General features: G+C 37.3%; 1 protein-coding gene across 5 annotated transcripts in view; it reads right to left on the reverse strand.

Annotated features, from left to right (window-relative positions):
• The window catches only part of slmapa (sarcolemma associated protein a), a 70,609-nt gene that overhangs the window by 18,089 nt on the left and 33,093 nt on the right, over positions 1-19,427 (reverse strand). For 3 of the 5 annotated variants that reach the window (XM_015347942.2, XM_015347946.2, XM_015347943.2), the window contains exons 7-17: positions 18,749-18,820; positions 17,418-17,558; positions 16,641-16,778; positions 16,095-16,263; positions 15,492-15,542; positions 10,542-10,604; positions 5,939-5,998; positions 5,299-5,373; positions 4,753-4,812; positions 2,119-2,199; positions 1,686-1,745 (exon numbers count right to left, since the gene is read on the reverse strand). In XM_015347942.2, the coding sequence (XP_015203428.2) occupies positions 1,686-1,745; positions 2,119-2,199; positions 4,753-4,812; positions 5,299-5,373; positions 5,939-5,998; positions 10,542-10,604; positions 15,492-15,542; positions 16,095-16,263; positions 16,641-16,778; positions 17,418-17,558; positions 18,749-18,820 (970 nt within the window). The remainder of the gene's footprint in view (positions 1-1,685; positions 1,746-2,118; positions 2,200-4,752; positions 4,813-5,298; positions 5,374-5,938; positions 5,999-10,541; positions 10,605-15,491; positions 15,543-16,094; positions 16,264-16,640; positions 16,779-17,417; positions 17,559-18,748; positions 18,821-19,427) is intronic. The other 2 variants (XM_015347945.2, XM_015347947.2) reach the window with 1 other exon arrangement.

A 19,427-nucleotide genomic window follows, 5' to 3' on the forward strand; every position in this document is an offset into this window, starting at 1 on the left:
GGAACGAAAAGATCTGCCTAGTCTTTCTGACCGGCAGGATCCAGAGAAATTCAGTTTGATGAGAAACGTATGTCTCAAATGTAAAACTATAATTTTTGGTGTCTGCATTGCAGAAATTAAACCTTGGGACTGACAGTGTATACCCTCTGCCTTGATCTCTCCCCCCGAAACATTATCTCATGTCTTGCCAATATAATTAGTAATTACTTGAGATTGTAAAAAACATTTCATCACGTCTGTATACCACATCAATCAGTATACATGTCACTACAGATGACTATGTCTCTTCGTGTAGGAAGGTACCGCCACAGCACTTTTTGAAACGATAAGCCGGTCTTCCTCATCTTTTATAGCCTGTAACAAAATCTGCACCATGGCAGGAGACAAGTGTGTGACATTATGAAAGCTGCATTGGCAGCTTCCTGTAACATGAAACACTGGTACTTGATCCGATAAGTTCTGCCCGTCAGAATGACAAAGATGCCAAGATTATCTATCAGTTGTCCATGAGAATGCAGGTAAAAGACAAATCATGAAATTTGATTATATACAAATTCTATACTATTATAGAATTATATACAAAGCTAAAATGACTTATTCAACAAAATAAATTAGTCCATAGGCAATTCAAAAGATGAACAGCTAAACTTTTAGTTTTACATATAGTAGATACAATTATGTAAATTACAAGAAAAGACGGGTAATTTTGGATAATTTGGTTGAAATGTTTTTCCAGACGAAGACTAATCAGCAGCTTAAAGTTAAGATGTTACAACTAAAATAGCTTTCTACTCTCATTGATGTCTACAGAATGGCTTTTACTGATGGACGCAAAGGCTAGAGTCAGTAATGCAGTTTAAAACGGGGCTCACCAAGAGAACAAATGTCAGTCTGTTTGAAAAAGTATTCCCATGAACATTAAAACAGCTTCACATCTATCTGTCAATTGAAGTAGTTAAGGCTTACTATTTTATTTTTTAACATTGAGTTACTGGTGTTGTGCTTGTGAAATATTTGCATGGGGTATAGGCTGCAAAATGTATTATAGAGGTGTAATTTATGTTAAAAAATGTACCTGAAAAGAGAAATGAATTATTTAAAGAGAAAAAACACTTTGCCATAGTTTCCGACGACTTAGTGTCCAGGATACATAGCTTTCCTGTTGAGTGCTTCAATCAATTTCCCTCACTAATTGCTCCTTAATTGCTTCAAATTCAACAAATATGCTCAGTGAACCCAAAATAACAAACAAGATATGAACATCAGCTCTGTCCTACTTTCTACATCACTAACACAAGCAACCACCACTGTAATGTAATACAAACGCACACAGTTTGCACCAATAGATCAGCTGAACTGGCAAGTGAAAATCCGATAGTCACAGTAACTATAAATTCCTTCTGATTCCTGTGTAAATTCAAGTACATCCCAGAGAACTCTTCTCTAACACAATACCATATATAGTCATGACAGAACTCGCAGCTCATGTCCACACCCCACCTCAGCATTCCCTGAAACCCTGCTTCCCTTTTTACTAGATTACATTTTACACTGTAAAAATACATTAGGATTTCAGATTATTTAGTTATTTACTTATTCTACATAACATTCATTAAGTCATAAGAAGAATTAACAGGTGCTTAACAGGATTTTTGTCATTCTGAATGTCAAAATGTTCACATTACCTTTTAATAAAGTAACCTTAGGCACAGGCTCGTTTAGGTCTTGCTCATCCATTTGCCCGTCTGCAAAAGAAAAAAGAAGGTTCAAAAGAACTGGTTTCGGAAGGCAAAAAAATCAGATTTAGCAAGGATGAAAAGTCAGTTTTCATACGACAAACCCTATATACATCAGCCTTTTCTATACCTTAAACCACTCAAAAAATAAAAACAAATAAAAATTTCTATTTAGAAACATCCACTTTGATCATAACAAAAGTGAAACTAGTGTATGCTGATTTTACTCTTGTAAAGACGCATTTTCAGGTTAATTGTGTGGTCATCACACACAGTAATATGTTGCTGCAACCAAAAGCAATTATGTATATTGGCTGGAATTATAATGTGATAGCATCAAATATTCAAAATTGTCTATAAGAAGTCAGATCAAAAGCTTTACCTGTAGTGTCGTCACTGCTTTTATCCTTGCTGGGACTGAGTGTGTCTGACATGTCCGATTCTTTTGCATCTATTTGATTTTCTGGGGGGAGACAGAAGACACCATTTTCAAGGGGTAGCTGAAAGTGAAACCTGATAACATTTGTCAAGCTATTTGGCTCAGAATTACTGCACTGGCTATGAATTACTCTGCAAGGCAAACTGGAGGTTTAGGAATGCCTATTTTAAAATGCTGCTCAGTAGACTGGGATTCATTTATTGTTTTGTAGTACTGTAACAAATGGTTTCTCCCTACTTGTTCCAGGTCCAGCACTCCTATTCACCACACATGGTCACATATCCGATTTGAACTTCCAAATGGGAATACAGCTGCATGCTAAAATAGTCCAGGCTTTTGTTCAGGGCGCTCAGCGGTTTCGCTGCCAGTTGGAAACTGATGTAAAAACGACTTGTTCATAAAGCTAACAATACCAGAACATAAAAAGAGCTACGCTTCAAGAAAGACTGCAGTCACTGTCGAACACTACACAGGACTCTGCTGTAACCAGACTGAATATCCAACCACTCGGCCAAACTGAAATGACTTCACAGGGAAGCACCTGTTCTGATCCTAACCGCAGTGATAAGATTTTTGTTTCCCCATGCATCTGCACTTTTCCAATTCCCAGTTTTAAGAAAATACTATTTAAGAGAAGAAAATTGTACAATACAGCAGGAAAAAAGCTTTCACACCATGTGTGAAACTGAAGAATATAAAATGCCATTACAGATATAAAAAACACTTTGAAGATTGCCAGGCCAATTTTATCTCCCCGCAAACCTACAATACGATCTATCGCAGACTTCAAGAAACAGGGCACCTTGTAAATAGATTAAATCAATTAATGTTTACGCAACTCTTTAAGGTCCTATCATGTGCTGCACTGACAAGGATCGTGTCAAACTTATATCGCATAATTTTACTGGTCGCCATGTTCTCTTTTTCTGCAACGGAAAAAACCACCCGAGCACCTTGGGATTTCGAACAACTGTCACATAACGTCACTGGTGAATGACCGTTGACAAACTCCTGCAAAATTCCATTAATCCCATCTCCATTGATCTGCTCCTTTAATCCCAGATGGATTAGCAAAACGGGAGCAGATGCCTCAGCAGCAGCAACAACTGCCTTCTGCTCTGTGAAACCAGGCCATCCTATACTATACATCTGAAGATGACCCCTAACTAAAGTACACACAAGTAATAACTGCAGTCTCTGAGGATATCATATTCATTAGTTATATATTCCATTGAAAAAAATTTAGAAGGTCCTATTTTTTAAGTACAAAAATAAGATCTTAATACATTTTTTAAAACACTAACGCCATGGTTCAAAATACTAGGACACCGCAACACACTTGATTCAAAAAGCCATTATTAAAGTAGTGTTCACACAAACAAGAACAATAGCATATGTCTAAAAATATGCTTTACACAGACTGGGGGCAAAGGTATATGAAAATGCGATGTCTGCTGTGTAACATAGGTAACATATCTAGTTTAGATGAACTTGTTTAACAGCGGTCTAAGACTTATACTGCAGTTTTCAGCCACTACTGTGAAGAACCCAGTGGTGCCCAGAACCAAAGATTTTTTTAACCTAAGTTCTAACAGTGTAAAATACTATTACAAAGTTAATCTTCTCTAACAGTACTACTTTAAATATTTAGCAGTGCTATATATTGTATAGAAAAGGGTAAAACCTCTTGGCCTAGAAATGAGTGCTTCTACATCATGCAAGACAAAACCATTCAGAAGGACCCAAGCAGAACTTCCCATAATGCCCTCTTCCCCTATACTACCATGGCCAGAATGACACTGCTTGAGACCAAGGTAATGGAAAAGGGTTAAGCCTAGTTTCACTTTTGGGCTTTTCTTCTTGGGACTAAAATGTGCCACAATACAACTGTATATGTTATTTTCATGGGGGACTAAACTTTTCCACCATAAGAAAACTTTGAGATTGAAGTTGCCAACACCTTACATTTTTGCAAAAATTGCTTAAATTGACCTTCCGGCTTTTCATTATATCCCCTACTCTAAAGCATATTTTCTATGGTAAAAGTTATAGATTAGCTATCCCTCTCAGCCCTCCTAGATCAACAGTAACACTTATCATAGGGTCTATGCATCAACCTGCCAATCCAGTTATTTAGAATAACTAAAAATGTCTGATCCTCCATCTCATTAATGTGTTCTGCTTTAAAGATGCAATTGAACATTAGAACTTAATTCATAAATATGAATATACTACTGTTTTTATTAAGTAATTAGATCTAAGTCACAATGCTGACTCAATTGAAAAACCTCTATGGTCACTGGCAACATTTTTGCAGGAACTGCTGCAGGCGCCTGGAATGAGATACCCCAGCCATGTTGTTGAGGACACCCTGGATTCCTTTCTGAAATATTTATCTAATATCAGAAAGATCCTTAGAACAATTAGCTAGACTAACCAATTAAGCAAACAAGATGGGCCCATCTCATGTTGGTAAACTTAATATTCCACTCCAAACCTCCCACATCAACAATATTGTTTTTCAGTAAAATATAAAACATGCAGTGAGCAAGCAGTGTAGTGAACATGAAAACAAACCTTTTAAAAGCTTATTTTCTTCCATAACTTTCAGTAGATGCCCATCATCTATAAGTTTGGCTGTTGAAAGAAACAAGTTAATTATACTTTAACTGAAAAGGAGATTCTTCATTCAAGCCAACCAACACACACAAAATGCATTCGTTCTCACATTTTCTTGGACAGTTTTTCTGCTGTGCTGATGGAAAACCTACTTAAACATACTGTTGCTTTTATTTTCTAAATGCTAATATGCAGGCCTTGAATGGAATACTGTCAGAGAGAAAGGCAGGAAGAGAGTGGGTTATAAATATATTTGGCCCAAAAGGCATGAACGAGGTCAACGCAATTAACTAATTTCCTGTAAAACCAACAGGGAGACTTATTACTTTGAGCAGAACATTTATAATAAGGCTGAACCAAAAGAAGAATTCTGGCTAAAAATAACACAGGACCTAAAATGCTTACTAAGTCATCTAAAAAACACATTTCCAAGTTTCCACTAATGGAATGCTTGCAGAGTTCTTACCATTCATGGTCCTCACTTTTAAACTAATCTTATCGTACCTTTGATTCTTTCTGGGCTGCTTAAATTATTTTCTTCTGTAGTCTGGTTATTTTGTAGATGAGCATCAATGACTTCTATATGCAAGCAGAAAAAGGTTTAATATTAAAACCCATCCAGACAATAACTAGATATCTGTAAACAGTAGCACATTTAAGCAGTGGACAACTAAAACAAAAATTCCAGAGTTCAGGAAATTTGTTTAACGTAATCAAGATACATTTCACTGAAGTTGCTTTAACATTGCTTTCTTAACAATCATGGTAAAGAATGGATCTGAATCTGATGTTTCAATCAAAGACAGTAATTTACCGCACTGAAGGCTAATCTTAAACTTAAGGTATTCTAGACAAATTAGTGTAAGGGTTTTTCAAATCAAATAAGGTTTTGTACATAAAAAAGCAAGTGTGCTGCTCCATACACATTGCAACATGTCACATTATTTGAACTGGGACCCAGTCATATTTAATAGATTCCTTAACTAAAAGGAGTCATAAATAGCAGCTGTAGAAGAAGACAGAATTCAAAATCCAATTATAGAAAGAGTACCCCCCTGTTTCTCTGACATTGCTGTATAGCATATCTAGAATGCTGTCTTAGCCAAATTGATGTTAAGAAAGGGATCCAAGGAGATCAACTTACCTTCAAAGTTGGCTATCTTGTTATGTGAAGAATCAACTGGGCCTTTCAACTGCTTTACAGCTGTGGGAAATAAAGAATGCAATTGGACAACTATCTAAGGTCAATACTCCTTTATATTTTCTCTAATTTATTTGCAATGTTTGCTCCCCTGCCTCCAAACATAAGAAAGGAAACTGAAAAACAGCTCAAAAATAGAAATTTGATTACTTTAAGTGAAATGTTTTCTAAATTCACACTGCATTTCTAATGACATACTGGCACAAATCTACTCGAAGGCAGAGGTTTATATTTACTTTTTTAAATATCACAATATCAGGGTCTATGTGGAATGTATTCAGTTCAATAAGCAACTTTTAATGTGAAGTTGTTGTAAAATCTATATTCCTTGTTCTCTAATCTTTCTTTTATATGTTACTTTTGATCACCAGTTTTTCTGGTGGTACTAGCTATGTCTTGCACATTACACCTTTCTTACAAGTAATCCTCATTGTCAAGACAAAGAAAAGGATACAAAGAGGAGTCAGCATCCCATGAGCATATCATTTTTGAATCAGCAGATAAAGAAAGGTGGTTTGCATAGTGATCTACAGAAAGCAAGTATGCTGTTTATCTAAACACAATAAAAGGGCAATAACACAGAAGAGCAATTGTCACAATAATCACAAAAGAAGAACCATTAATTGGTGGTGTTGTCTCTACCACAGGATTGGAAGACCTGTGGAGATTCTGGAAAATATTCTGTTCACAAATAAAAGATATATATTCGAACATTAATTTTAAACCACATCATGCTTAAAAAAAATCCAGTTTCATGACTGGCCATGCAAAGGCACGGTTACTGATGCTTTCTATTATTGAAGATAGTCTATATGTGCTCATTGGTATGCCGGTCAAATAAATGAACAGATTCTACAGCAGGAAAAGGCTGCATTCTTGTAGACCACTATTGTGGTCCTTAAAACAATGTGTAGCATGTTATTTCCCTGGAAACTGGAAAGGCTGTGAATGATACCAAGCTCCCTGAATATTTGCCACCTTCCCAGAATAGAAATAGCACAAAGATTTGATTTGATTGTGAAAAGGACATGGATAAAGAACAGTATGGAAGATGAAACTAAATCTACAGGTAAACCTATATTCTCTATCCCTAACAACCCCCCCAAAAAAACAATTGACTTCAGTGTTGCCTGAAACTGCTTTGACAAGGTGTATACCTTAACACCACAGATACAACCAAATATTGTCTACAAAGCGCACACAAAGCTCTTACTGCACGTGGGACAACCGTTTTCTCTGTCCTTTATTTATTAATGGTCTTAGCCAAATCCAGTTCCACACCCAGGACACATCTGTATGACTTCTAGTGGTCCAAAAAAGCTGATGTGATGGGATGCTGGCACCCATTTGTTCTTCGATTACGTGGCAATTGTGGTTTAAATTACAAGTCCTTTATGATTAACCCATTACCAATCCTACCAACTTAAGATACCTTCACTGTGTACTACTAAAAAGATGATTTCAGGAGCAAAAGCGGTGAGAACAAACCAAATGGTGAGTTTAGGCAACAAATGGCACACATGCCATCATTGAAATCTTAACAGCATGTGCAAGAAAAGTCTCATATTCCACAAGAAATTAAGCTAAAAAATAAAACAAACTATGCTTGACTATAATTCTTTACAACGTGTTACTGAGCGAAAGCGCTTTGGCTAAGAAAAATACAACTTGGCTTATTTACTACATTACTTTTTAGCAGTATCAAGAGTATTATTTTCACCGTCAAGCTCACGATCCATGCAGTAACATTTTTCACACTTCAGTGTAAAGTCAAACATATTGGACAAAATGGTAGTTGCAAAAAAAAAGTTAGATGTTCGCTCATTTCAACCATTTTGGAGATTTGAATATAGATTTGTTCAATATAAAGACCATGCTGTTTTTGCTCTCTGTGCGTAGATATTAATGACATACTGTGACTAGCAATTCTTGCAAGATACTGAGATTCAGATAGAATTCGAGAGGACCTGCGCTGCCTAAAACTCATGCATGGCACATCTGAAGGGGAAAATATAGCTAAGACATTTGTTAATCTTTGAGGAAAGAGGAACTGACATCAAGAAAATATTTTCTGTCACGACAGATGGGGCCCCTGCCTTCATCAGAATACAGAGGGGCTTCGTAAAGATCACTGCCAATCACATTGGTCACCCCACAGTACATTTTAACTATTATTTAACAGGAAAATCTTTGAGCCAAGATTTTAAAATACAAGTTAATAATGTGATGACTGCAGTGGTGAACAAAGTGGATTTTTTTTGTTGCTCAATTTGCCTTGACACACAGGCAGTTTCAAACTCTGCTATGAGAACTCAGCAAGGGACAGCAAGGGCAAGGATCAAACCAAACTATTCATTTACTCATTTTTGTTTTATTATATTTTAATATTCATGTATAAATCAAATTGTAAGCGGTGCTACTATTGACATTAAAAAAGTACCCAGGCACGCAAATCTGTAAGACAAGCTAACTCACGGCATGTCCCTTCTGAAAGGTTGCCAACCTCTTACCCCAGACTAATGGATGGAAGTGTAGCTCTTACACATCTTGTCCAATTTTTCAAACATACAATTACATTACTGTTCACTCCAATTTAAGGGAAGCAATGGACATTTTATGCTGTACAGTGAAGACAAAGCAAACTACCCTTGTTTTTTGGGGGGTAAATTACGTGCATCTAAATTCTTTGCAGTAAAAGTCTTTAACCTTCCTAGTCATTTCAGGCTTTTTAACAGGGCAAATACTTAGGCATGACCTTTGTGTTTAAATACAGAATTAAATCACAGTAGACAGACTAATTTCCACCAAATGTACATTGGGGCTGACAGCTCTGTGGAGTTTGATCACTAACTCTGTGCCTTACAGAATTGGCTAAGACACTTCCACTAGATGAGTCTTAACAGTTTTAAATACAATTTGCCATTTAAGGAGTAGTTCTCTTTTTTCTACAGTGGCAGATCAAAAATATATGTGCCAACCTTCTGAACCTTGAACGAGGCATACAGACTGTTAATATTACGAATATGTTCCTTATTTAGTTATATTTATCATCTCTATAATCTCTCTAAAGTAATCTATGTTTAGGCTTTTACTTGACATTCAGCTGCCCTGTAATGTGATGTCATGTCATGCAAAAAATTCATTCCTGTGCCATTTTATAATCCTTTTCTACTCAAAGGGCTCCAAATGCTTCAAAGAATTAAGTGTATTTTTCCATAGTGAATGGAAACAAATGTTAGTTCACTCATTTGTGCTTTAGGTGGCACTGGCCTCTGAAAGCCAATTAATCCCAAAGATGCAGTCAGTACAAAATGCTGGCCGGATCCCTGTTTATTTTGAAATGGATCCTGATCTTTCTGTAGGGGATTTTGAGGTAGTAACGCAAGGTACAGTACATGCAAGGTCAAAACTCAAAGTGTGAAAGGTTTAGGAGAAAAAAGGTACCAGGGTAAAAAGTATGGAGTTTGAATAGATAAAAAAGACAAAGAGGTGTTGTCATGTTGTCATCTAATTACCCTTGTATCAGTTGTGAGAAAGCAGTTTTACTTGTCACTTTTATTATCGCCACCTGCTGTAAGGAAAAATGGCAGCCCCTATCCTCAGCTTAGTCAAATTTGTTTTCCACTTTGTTCCCTTTTTGTAAATTCCACTCTAAAATAGTACAACATAAAAAGAATAGTTTGCATATGCATCTTCCATTATGTTGGGGTTTTTACTGCTGTATATCAGTTTCTGCTTGAATTTGCCATTTTAAGAATACATGTGATTAATAATTGCTTCTGATAGTTGACTCAAGAGTAAATATTAGATTTTACAGCACTAACAAGAACATTCCAGTGTATTTTTCAGTATTGTGAAGAGTACTTTGATTTCTTCTTCATACTTCTTGGCTATCACAGCCAACAAACAGATCAACTACCACTGCAAAATGTCTGCTCTTACATTAAATTTAAGTTCAGCTTCAATGATGGGTAGGACTGTGGGCTTTAAAATTTCAGACTTCTGTACATCCCTTTCAAGGTGTAGCTGACAAAGCATAGTTTCATCCTTATTCCATATAATGACCTCAAATTCTCAACTCTTTAAAAGTGCAAAACAAATAGGAGTTTCTTACATGTTACCTACTTATTGCTCACCAATACTACAGACAAAAACTGTTATAATGAGTCTTACCCATCATAGATAGCAATAACTACTGTTAAGGAGGAGAGTTAAATGGAAAAAGACCTGACCAACAGTGAGTTCTTATATATGCCTTGAGTAAAAAGGATTTTCACATTTTTAAACAAAACTAGACAGCATTTATAAGCCTAATCTTTCCAGTTTGCAAATTACAGCACTGGCCAATAAAGGGATAAAAATTATACTTGCATAAAAGCATGAGCCTTCATTTGGAGTCCCAGCTGCATATAGCCTTACAGATGCAAGGCATTTATATTTAGGCAGGAAGTATATTAACAATTGCCCCTTTACAATCCTCTCCTCATTAATTACAGTTGAATCAGAGCAACTAGAAAAGGCAGTGTAAAGAATACTGTGTACTCACGCTGGCACTCAATGAACTGTTGGATAAAAGTGCAGTCCCCTCCACTCTTTATAAGAAAGTGGTCTAATAAAGAAAGAAAAACCTTCCATTATATATTAACATTAACATTAATCTCTCACAAAATCGAAGTTCAAAATGTACTGTAAAAATGAAGAAGCCAAACCTACAGCAAACATTTAATGCAACCAGACAAAGATGTACAGGCTAGACTGAGAAATAGACATGACAACCTGTTGCCTGGCATTTAAAAATGTCCATTAAAAAGGCTCTTTTGGAATATTTCTACACTGCTTATTAGTATAGAAAATTCAAAACTGAATTATTAAAATATATTCTGATTGCTCGAATATTCTTGTCTCCAATTAATTAATGCTCTATAACTCACTGCCCGCAATATAACTTAGGTTGTTATAACTATAACAAATACTAACATATCATGCACTTATGTACCTACAAAAAAAGTGCTATCATTTTCTTACAAGTATTTTTAAAGAAAACATTGTAAAATAGAGTTCTGAAGAAAATATCCTTCTGGCTTTTAACTCACACCTTATTTTTATACAACATAATATTATTATACAAAATTATCATCATTGCTTAGTTAACTACAGAATGATCTGTACTTTTCTCTCCTATAACCTTGGTTGCATGGCTTTAGAGTGTCTGCAATTCTGTGATTCTGGCCTGAGACACTTGGGGACACATAGTTGCAATGACTTTAATTAAAGAATTAATGTGCTGAAAGGCAGTGGTGAAGGCAATGTACCTGAACAATGATTTGCTGATAAATGCTACTGGAATAAAAGTAGTCTGTATTCACTGGGCGCTGTACAGGCTTTTGACACTACAGTCTTGCAAGTAATCAGGTGACTCATTTAACAGATGTGAAAAGGCAACAAAAGGGGAGAGATGCCAGGTGATCCATTATCTAGGTCACTGACACAGATGTTGCCGTAACTATGCTATTTCTCTGATTAAGTGAAACAAATGTTTTTGTTCTACAGGAAATTGCTTGTGCCTTCAAGGGTACAGCTGTGCATAAAACGGAAGACACAGGCTGAGGAATATCTGTTAGATCTGCTTCCGCCAGCTTGGCTCTCACTTATAGCCATAGGTCTTTAAGCAGGTAAGACTGTGTGGGCGTAATCTGAGACAATACATAGTAATAGATGTAAAATGCAACTATTTGACTCAAAGGCACAATAACATAACTCTGCTAAAAAAAGCTTCCATTGATCCTAATGTATTGTAAATAACAGGCTTTATCGATGGTTATCTAATATTTAAAAATGTACAGTAAATATAAAATATGGTATTGAAATAACATATTACTATGCATATTTATGTTCATGTAAAAGAGGACAATCTAAATGTAGCACCATCCTAAATTACATATTACCTGCCTATTTGTCACATTAAATCAAACTCCAGTGTGAGGAATTCTCCAGTAATTCCAAGATCTTTAAAACTGGTCTGAAGGGCTACTATACAAGGCCAGGACTTTTAGCAGATGACAGTTAAGCAGTTTACACAATGCAAAGCATTAGTGCCAGTAAAATGCTCTTACATCTCAATCATCTTAACACACTCTCATAAAGCACATATCATGTATACTAACTACATTTCAGTGTTTTGGTAACCCATGGATAATATGAAGTATTAGGGTTTTTACATTTTTAGCTCAACATTTTCATTTGTATTTTATGCTGCCCATTTTTCGTGAGTGCACTGCACTGCATGTCTTCTAGCCATGAGACACATAAAACATGAAATTCTCAGCACCTCTGCATTTAGGGGAAGCAAGATGATGCACACCTGAGCAAGTTCCCCCCAAAAAATCCTGTCTCTAACAGATGAGTTGAAGGAATTCCTACAGAATAATGGTATCTACTTATCTATTTGCAAAAGTAACAAGATTAAATGTATTTATATCCCATTCTCAAAGTTTCTAACCGATTCATCAGAGTTGATAAACTTTAAAGTTAGTGCATTAGACAACCTCAGACTTCAATCGTCATGAACAACTAAATTGATAGATCTGACAAAAATCTTCAGGCTCATTCACAAGGGGATCTTTGCACTTCAAATTCTTGAGCATGTGTGTCTGTATGTGGTGATGTTTACATGTTCAGGAAGCATGCAAACAAGTAGACAGAACATAGAAATAAAGCCTACAACCTATTACCAACATCCCTTGATATAATCAAAGAGATCACAAGAATCTATAATAATATAAAGTCAGACAAAGTAATGGGATGTTTGTGTCTGTATACAATAAATCAAATTTGCATAAGGCACTAATATAGGTTTGGGAACAGTGTGTTAAAATGTACAAAAAAAGATTTACAATGCTTCATATCACAAATGCAATATAATTGAACTGTTGGACTTTCAGTACTTAATCATTACTGGTTAGAGCAATTGCTGGGCTAAACTGCTGATCTCACAATATGTTTTAATATTATTAAACCAAGAGTCAGTATTTCCACAGCTGTCCTTGGAGCTAATTTATAACCAGTGAATTAGGCACACAAAGCTATTCCATAAATCTTTCAAGTTACTCTTTGAGCATTTAACAATTTATCCTGAACTTCAAATAAAATCTTACTGTACCAATGTTATTTGTTTCAATTGTAAAAACTACTTCCTGTTTAAATACTAGTAGAAAAATGTGATACAAGCAGGTTTTAGAACTCAAAATGTATAGAATGCCACAATGATAAAACACTAAATCTGTACATTTCAACTAATTCTGCTACTTACTAAACCAAAAATCTGACAAATGCCTTAAGGGTCTGTATTCAAACCTTGGTATTCAGTTAATATTTCCTTTTAAGTAAAAAAAAGGATGTTTGGAACTCTTTATGAATGCAGCCTCAAGCTTTCCTGAACAAAAAAAAGATTTTTCTTAACAGTAGCAAAAATGAATCAGAATGTTGCTTTACTTCTATGTAGAACTAGGGCTCCCTTGAAATGACTGTGTACTTTCTTAAGCCCAGTACCTATGGCCGAAAACATCGATTAGAATCCACCTCTAAGAATCACCATCCAGAAAAAAAGAATCCAACTTACAAACCTATAGAATACCTACAGTGCCTTGCGAAAGTATTCGGCCCCCTTGAACTTTTCAACCTTTTGCCACATTTCAGGCTTCAAACATAAAGATATAAATTTTTTATTTTATGTGAAGAATCACCAACAAGTGGGACACAATTGTGAAGTGGAAAGAAATCTATTGGATTTTTGAAACTTTTTTAACTAATAAAAAAATGAAAAGTGGGGCGTGCAAAATTATTCGGCCCCTTTACTTTCAGTGCAGCAAACTCACTCCAGAAGTTCAGCGAGGATCTCTGAATGATCCAATGTTGTCCTAAATGACTGATGGTGATAAATAGAATCCACCTGTGTGTAATCAAGTCTCTGTATAAATGCACCTGCTCTGTGATAGTCTCAAGGTTCTGTTGAAAGCGCAGCGAGCATCATGAAGACCAAGGAACACACCAGGCAGGTCCGTAATACTGTTGTGGAGAAGTTTAAAGCCGGATTTGGATACAAAAAGATTTCCCAAGCTTCAAACATCCCAAGGAGCACTGTGCAAGCGATCATCTTGAAATGGAAGGAGTATCAGACCACTGCAAATCTACCAAGACCTGGCCGTCCCCTCTAAACTTTCAGCTCAGACAAGGAGAAGACTGATCAGAGATGCAGCCAAGAGGCCCATGATCACTCTGGGTGAACTGCAGAGAACTACAGCTGAGGTGGGAGAGTCTGTCCATAGGACAACAATCAGTCTTACACTGCACAAATCTGGCCTTTATGGAAGAGTGGCAAGAAGAAAGCCATTTCTCAAAGATATCCATAAAAAGTCTCGTCTAAAGTTTGCCACAAGCCACCTGGGAGACACCCCAAACATGTGGAAGAAGGTGCTCTGGTCAGATGAAACCAAAATCGAACTTTTTGGCCACAATGCAAAACGATATGTTTGGCGTAAAAGCAACACAGCTCATCACCCTCAACACACCATCCCCACTGTCAAACATGGTGGTGGCAGCATCATGGTTTGGGCCTGCTTTTCTTCAGCAGGGACAGGGAAGATGGTTAAAATTGAGGGGAAGATGGATGCAGCCAAATACAGGACCATTCTGGATGAAAACCTGTTGGAGTCTGCAAAAGACCTGAAACTGGGACGGAGATTTATCTTCCAACAAGACAATGATCCCAAACATACAGCAAAATCTACAAAGGAATGGTTCACAAATAAACGTATCCAGGTGTTTGAATGGCCAAGTCAAAGTCCAGACCTGAATCCAATCGAGAATCTGTGGAAAGAGCTGAAAACTGCTGTTCACAAACGCTCTCCAACCAACCTCACTGAGCTCGAGCTGTTTTGCAAGGAAGAATGGGCAAGAATTTCAGTCTCTCGATGTGCAAAACTGATAGAGACATACCCCAAGCGACTTGCAGCTGTAATCACAGCAAAAGGTGGCTCTACAAAGTATTAACGCAAGGGGGCCGAATAATTTTGCACGCCCCACTTTTCATTTTTTTATTAGTTAAAAAAGTTTCAAAAATCCAATAGATTTCGTTCCACTTCACAATTGTGTCCCACTTGTTGGTGATTCTTCACATAAAATAAAAAATTTATATCTTTATGTTTGAAGCCTGAAATGTGGCAAAAGGTTGAAAAGTTCAAGGGGGCCGAATACTTTCGCAAGGCACTGTATATACTGCCTTAACCACTTGGCTTTATTACCTGTTAAAGTTTACACACAATGACAAACATCTAACTATCTCAGGAAAACAGAATAAAATTTAGCAATGAAGCAAGACTGTGAACAAAGACAATGCAGAAAAGCGCATAAATTAAGTTGCCATGCAAAATTAGTATTTGGAAGGTGATGTGGTAAGAAAACAAATTCTAAGTGGCGTTTTCATAGTACCCAGACTCACCTAAACTGTTGTTTTCCTTTATGCTTTTCTCTTGAAGTTGCTCTAATCGTACTGTAAACAACAAAAAACAGTTTGACTCAGCTGCAATGTATTTAAAGCTTGAAAACCATGACAAATGCTTAGGCGTAAATGACATTTTCTGAAGTTATTTTTTTTGGACATACGTCACTCTGCAAAGAACAAGCCCGAGATCTGTGAAGGCTTACGAGTTGTCATCTGGGTTGTGGGAATACCGTACAAGCTACCCAGTCAACACCCTGGTTTATTTAAAAAAACTGCGTGATAATCAATTAACTACTGAAATGGCCTCCTCTTGTTTGTACCCTTTCTTATATTTTTTATCTTTGGACTCCAGTGCATATATTGATGCTTTAATTACTTTTCAAGATTGCAGGGCCACATTCAGATTAGAGCTGGGTCAATTTAGAAAACGGGAATAGTAGATTGCGAAAGATAAAGATAAATACTGAGTTATATATTAACTACCAGGAAAAAAAAACTTTAAAACCACCCGTTTCCAGCAAGTTTCTCCTCTCCCTAATTCTAAAACGCGCACATGCTACCCAGCTGCTCCGTTTGCCTCAAGGTTTGTGCCCAAGTTACCTTGCAGAGCAGTGAGCCGCTCGTTGGTGAAGTCGTTGTCTGCCTGCAAGGCCTCGATCCTGGCCTGCAGAGCCTGCTCCTTCTCCTCCATCTCGTCGATCCTGTGCTGCAGCTCTTTCTTCTCGCTCAGCCCCTTCTGCTGGATCTCCTCCTGCCGCCCCTCGGCCAGCTGCTCGGACACAGCCAGGGTCAGACGCGCTCCCGCTACACCACATCAGCACATGAAGGCTAACACTGACTTCCTAATCCCACAACTCCTGTGTAATCAAGGGCTGCAAGGGCACATCCCCTTCGTCACTCTTCCAATAGAATTTCTGAAAGAGTTTGTTGATAATCCTAGCCGAGATTCGGTCCCCAGCTCGGGTCCCAGCCGAGATCTGGTCCCCAGGTCTTCGAAGCAGACCTTGCTGTTCATGTTCATCATATTGCAAATACTTCATCTTATCTGTCTCACAAACCTACTTGCCTGCATCCATTTTCAATTTCTCACACCTAACTTGCCTAACTGTCTGTGATTAATCGGATGTCCTCCACATGTGCACGTACCTTTAACTTGTCAGTAAGGTCTTTGATTTCATTAACAGCGCCGTTGTATTTGTTAGCCAGCTCCCTTAACTCTTCCTGTGTGCGTTCATTCATCTCCTTCAGGTGTGTACACTCATCTTCAGTGTTACTGAGACTCCGCTGAAACACAAAGTGGCAAATTACAACTCTCCTTTTACTTTACTGCATACTTGATTTAGTAGTACTTATACTTTACTATGAATATTTAATAGAACAGCACTATAAATCACGCACCATTGAAATCTGATCTTCAATATTTACTGTTAAAAGAATGACTCATTATGACCGTCTACAATACTTTTCCAATTGCTGTGACAGAAAACCCTTCACTTGGATTAAATTTGGATCGAGCAGGTCATATATGGAAAGCTAATAAAAAAACTGCTTTCATATGCACAGTACAAAATAAAAATCCTTACTATAACTGGTAGGTGGGGAATGCATCACTCTAAACTAATTCATCACATTTTACAAATCCCTCTCAAAAAGCGAAATACACAGATAAGGAAATCCAGGAACACATTTTGTCAAAGTTTGAGAGTAATTTTGCCTACATTTGCTAAGAGGTCTTATACCTGAAACTCACTTCTTTATTCTGTGCCATTGATGCATTAAAAAAAAAAAAACAATTTTCAACCATAAAATGGACTTTACCACAAGAGGTGTCGTTCTTTAGATACCAAGAAAAAAATGTAGTAACAGGTTTCATGTTCTGCAGTGCGAAAGTAAGCAGTGATAGCTGGTACAGGTCATACTAACCTCCACTTCAGACAGCTTCCTGACCACCTCGATTTTCTCCTGAAGAACCCGCCTCAGGGACTCTTTGGCTGTTGTCTCATAGTTGTGTTTGTCCTCCTGTAAGGCTACCAGCTCCTTCCGGATGCCATCTTCTGTTTGGTTCTGGGAGCACAAAGTGAAACCACTTTCAAGTGGAAACTCAGCAAAGGTGTCTCAGGACCGGCTTTAATTAATTAATTGCTTACACTTATATAGCGCTTTTCCACTCAAAGCGCTTTACAGGTAATGGGGATTCCCCTCCACCGCCACCAATGTGCAGCATCCACCTGAATGATGCAACGGCACCCATAGTGCGCCAGAACGCTCACCACATCAGCTCTCAGTGGGGAGGAGAGCAGAGTAATGAAGCCAATTCATAGATGGGGATTATTAGGAGGCCATGATTGGTAAGGGCCAATGGGAAATTTGGCCAGAACACCGGGGTTACACCCCTACTCTTTTCGAGAAATGACCACAGAGAGTCAGGACCTCAGTTTTACGTCTCATCCGAAGGACGGCGCCTGTTTAGAGTATAGTCACTATACTGGGGCATTAGGACCCACATGGACCGCAGGGTGAGCGCCCCCTGCTGGCCCCACTAACAGCTCTTCCAGCAGCAACCTTAGTTTTTCCTAGGAGGTCTCCCATCCAGGTACTGACCAGGCTCACACCTGCTTAGCTTCAGTAGGTTGCCAGTTGTGCGTTGCAGGGTGATATATCTGCTGGCAACACTGGCTTTTAAACAATCTTACTTCGACATGGCTAACGACACTTCATACAAAGAGCAGTAGAGGCCTGAATCTCAGTAACTCGTTTCTAATGGAAACTCTGGGAATCTGATAATGCTAAATAATAATTCAAACATACGTGATAGCTATGCTATCTTCTAATTTTCAGCAAACCAAGACTGAGTGTGCTTGGATGAAAGACTAACCAAAGAACAAATCAAATATTTTCAAACTGTAAATATGGGAAATCAATAGTTTCAGGATGTTTTTTTTCTAAATACTGAGCTATCTGAACAGATGTTCTAAAATCAAATCCCCCATACCTAGCAATTGTCACCTCATGTTTGTACTGAATAAAGATAAAATACTGTGAAAACATCTGTCATTGTCTTGTTTATCGCATATACTATGTACCACAATAAAGAAAAAAAGATTAAAAAAACATCAGTGTTAAAGCACATTCAGATCAATCTTACCATTTTACATGTTAAGCATTATTCATCTGGATACTAAATAACTCTAAATGGCAGATTTCAAATACAAGATACCCACATTATTTTAATAATTTAGAAAAATAAAACTTACTTTTGAATATGCTTGCAACTGGTTACCCATGACTTCTAACCTTGAAAGCAATCTGTCTTCATCTATTAAAGCCTGTTGGAAACAAAGTCATATCAGCAATCTAATACCATTTTCACAACAATCTTTTCTGACCTCAAGCCGTTTTTTGTGAAAAGCACAGTATTTTCGATTTATATGGAAATCCGTATATACTCACACATTGGACAATGTTTATAATTTTTCTATGGGCCTGAAATAAGATGGTAGATTTGAGATTTCTGTGTAAATCTATTACAGAAAAAAAGCACACTAACAGGCAAAAATATTTGAAAATATGATATGCTGGCCCTTGAAAGCAGTAAGAATAAGATGAGCAGGGTGTTATATGTATTCTGTTTTGGTCTGAAACACTTGCATTCTGGTCACATCATGTGCTGTAGAAGGATTATCTTTATTTGAGGAATGGATTGAGGCTCACTCTGTTGGGGGCTGAAAGGCACATTTCAAAAGTCTGGCAATAGTTCATCAATAGGAAATGCAAGCAAAAGCAATACACAGTAAGTATACCCCCTGCTCCTCAGACAGACTTAATTTGACGTGGGGTTGCTAATATTGTGGCATGTCCGTGCACTTGTAAAAGAACATTTTCAAGACTCAAAACACCAAATTATTTTAGTTCCCTCTTAGCAGCTGGGACCCT

Source organism: Lepisosteus oculatus, chromosome 4 (genome assembly GCF_040954835.1).
Source record: "Lepisosteus oculatus isolate fLepOcu1 chromosome 4, fLepOcu1.hap2, whole genome shotgun sequence".
Taxonomy (NCBI): Eukaryota; Metazoa; Chordata; class Actinopteri; order Semionotiformes; family Lepisosteidae; genus Lepisosteus; species Lepisosteus oculatus.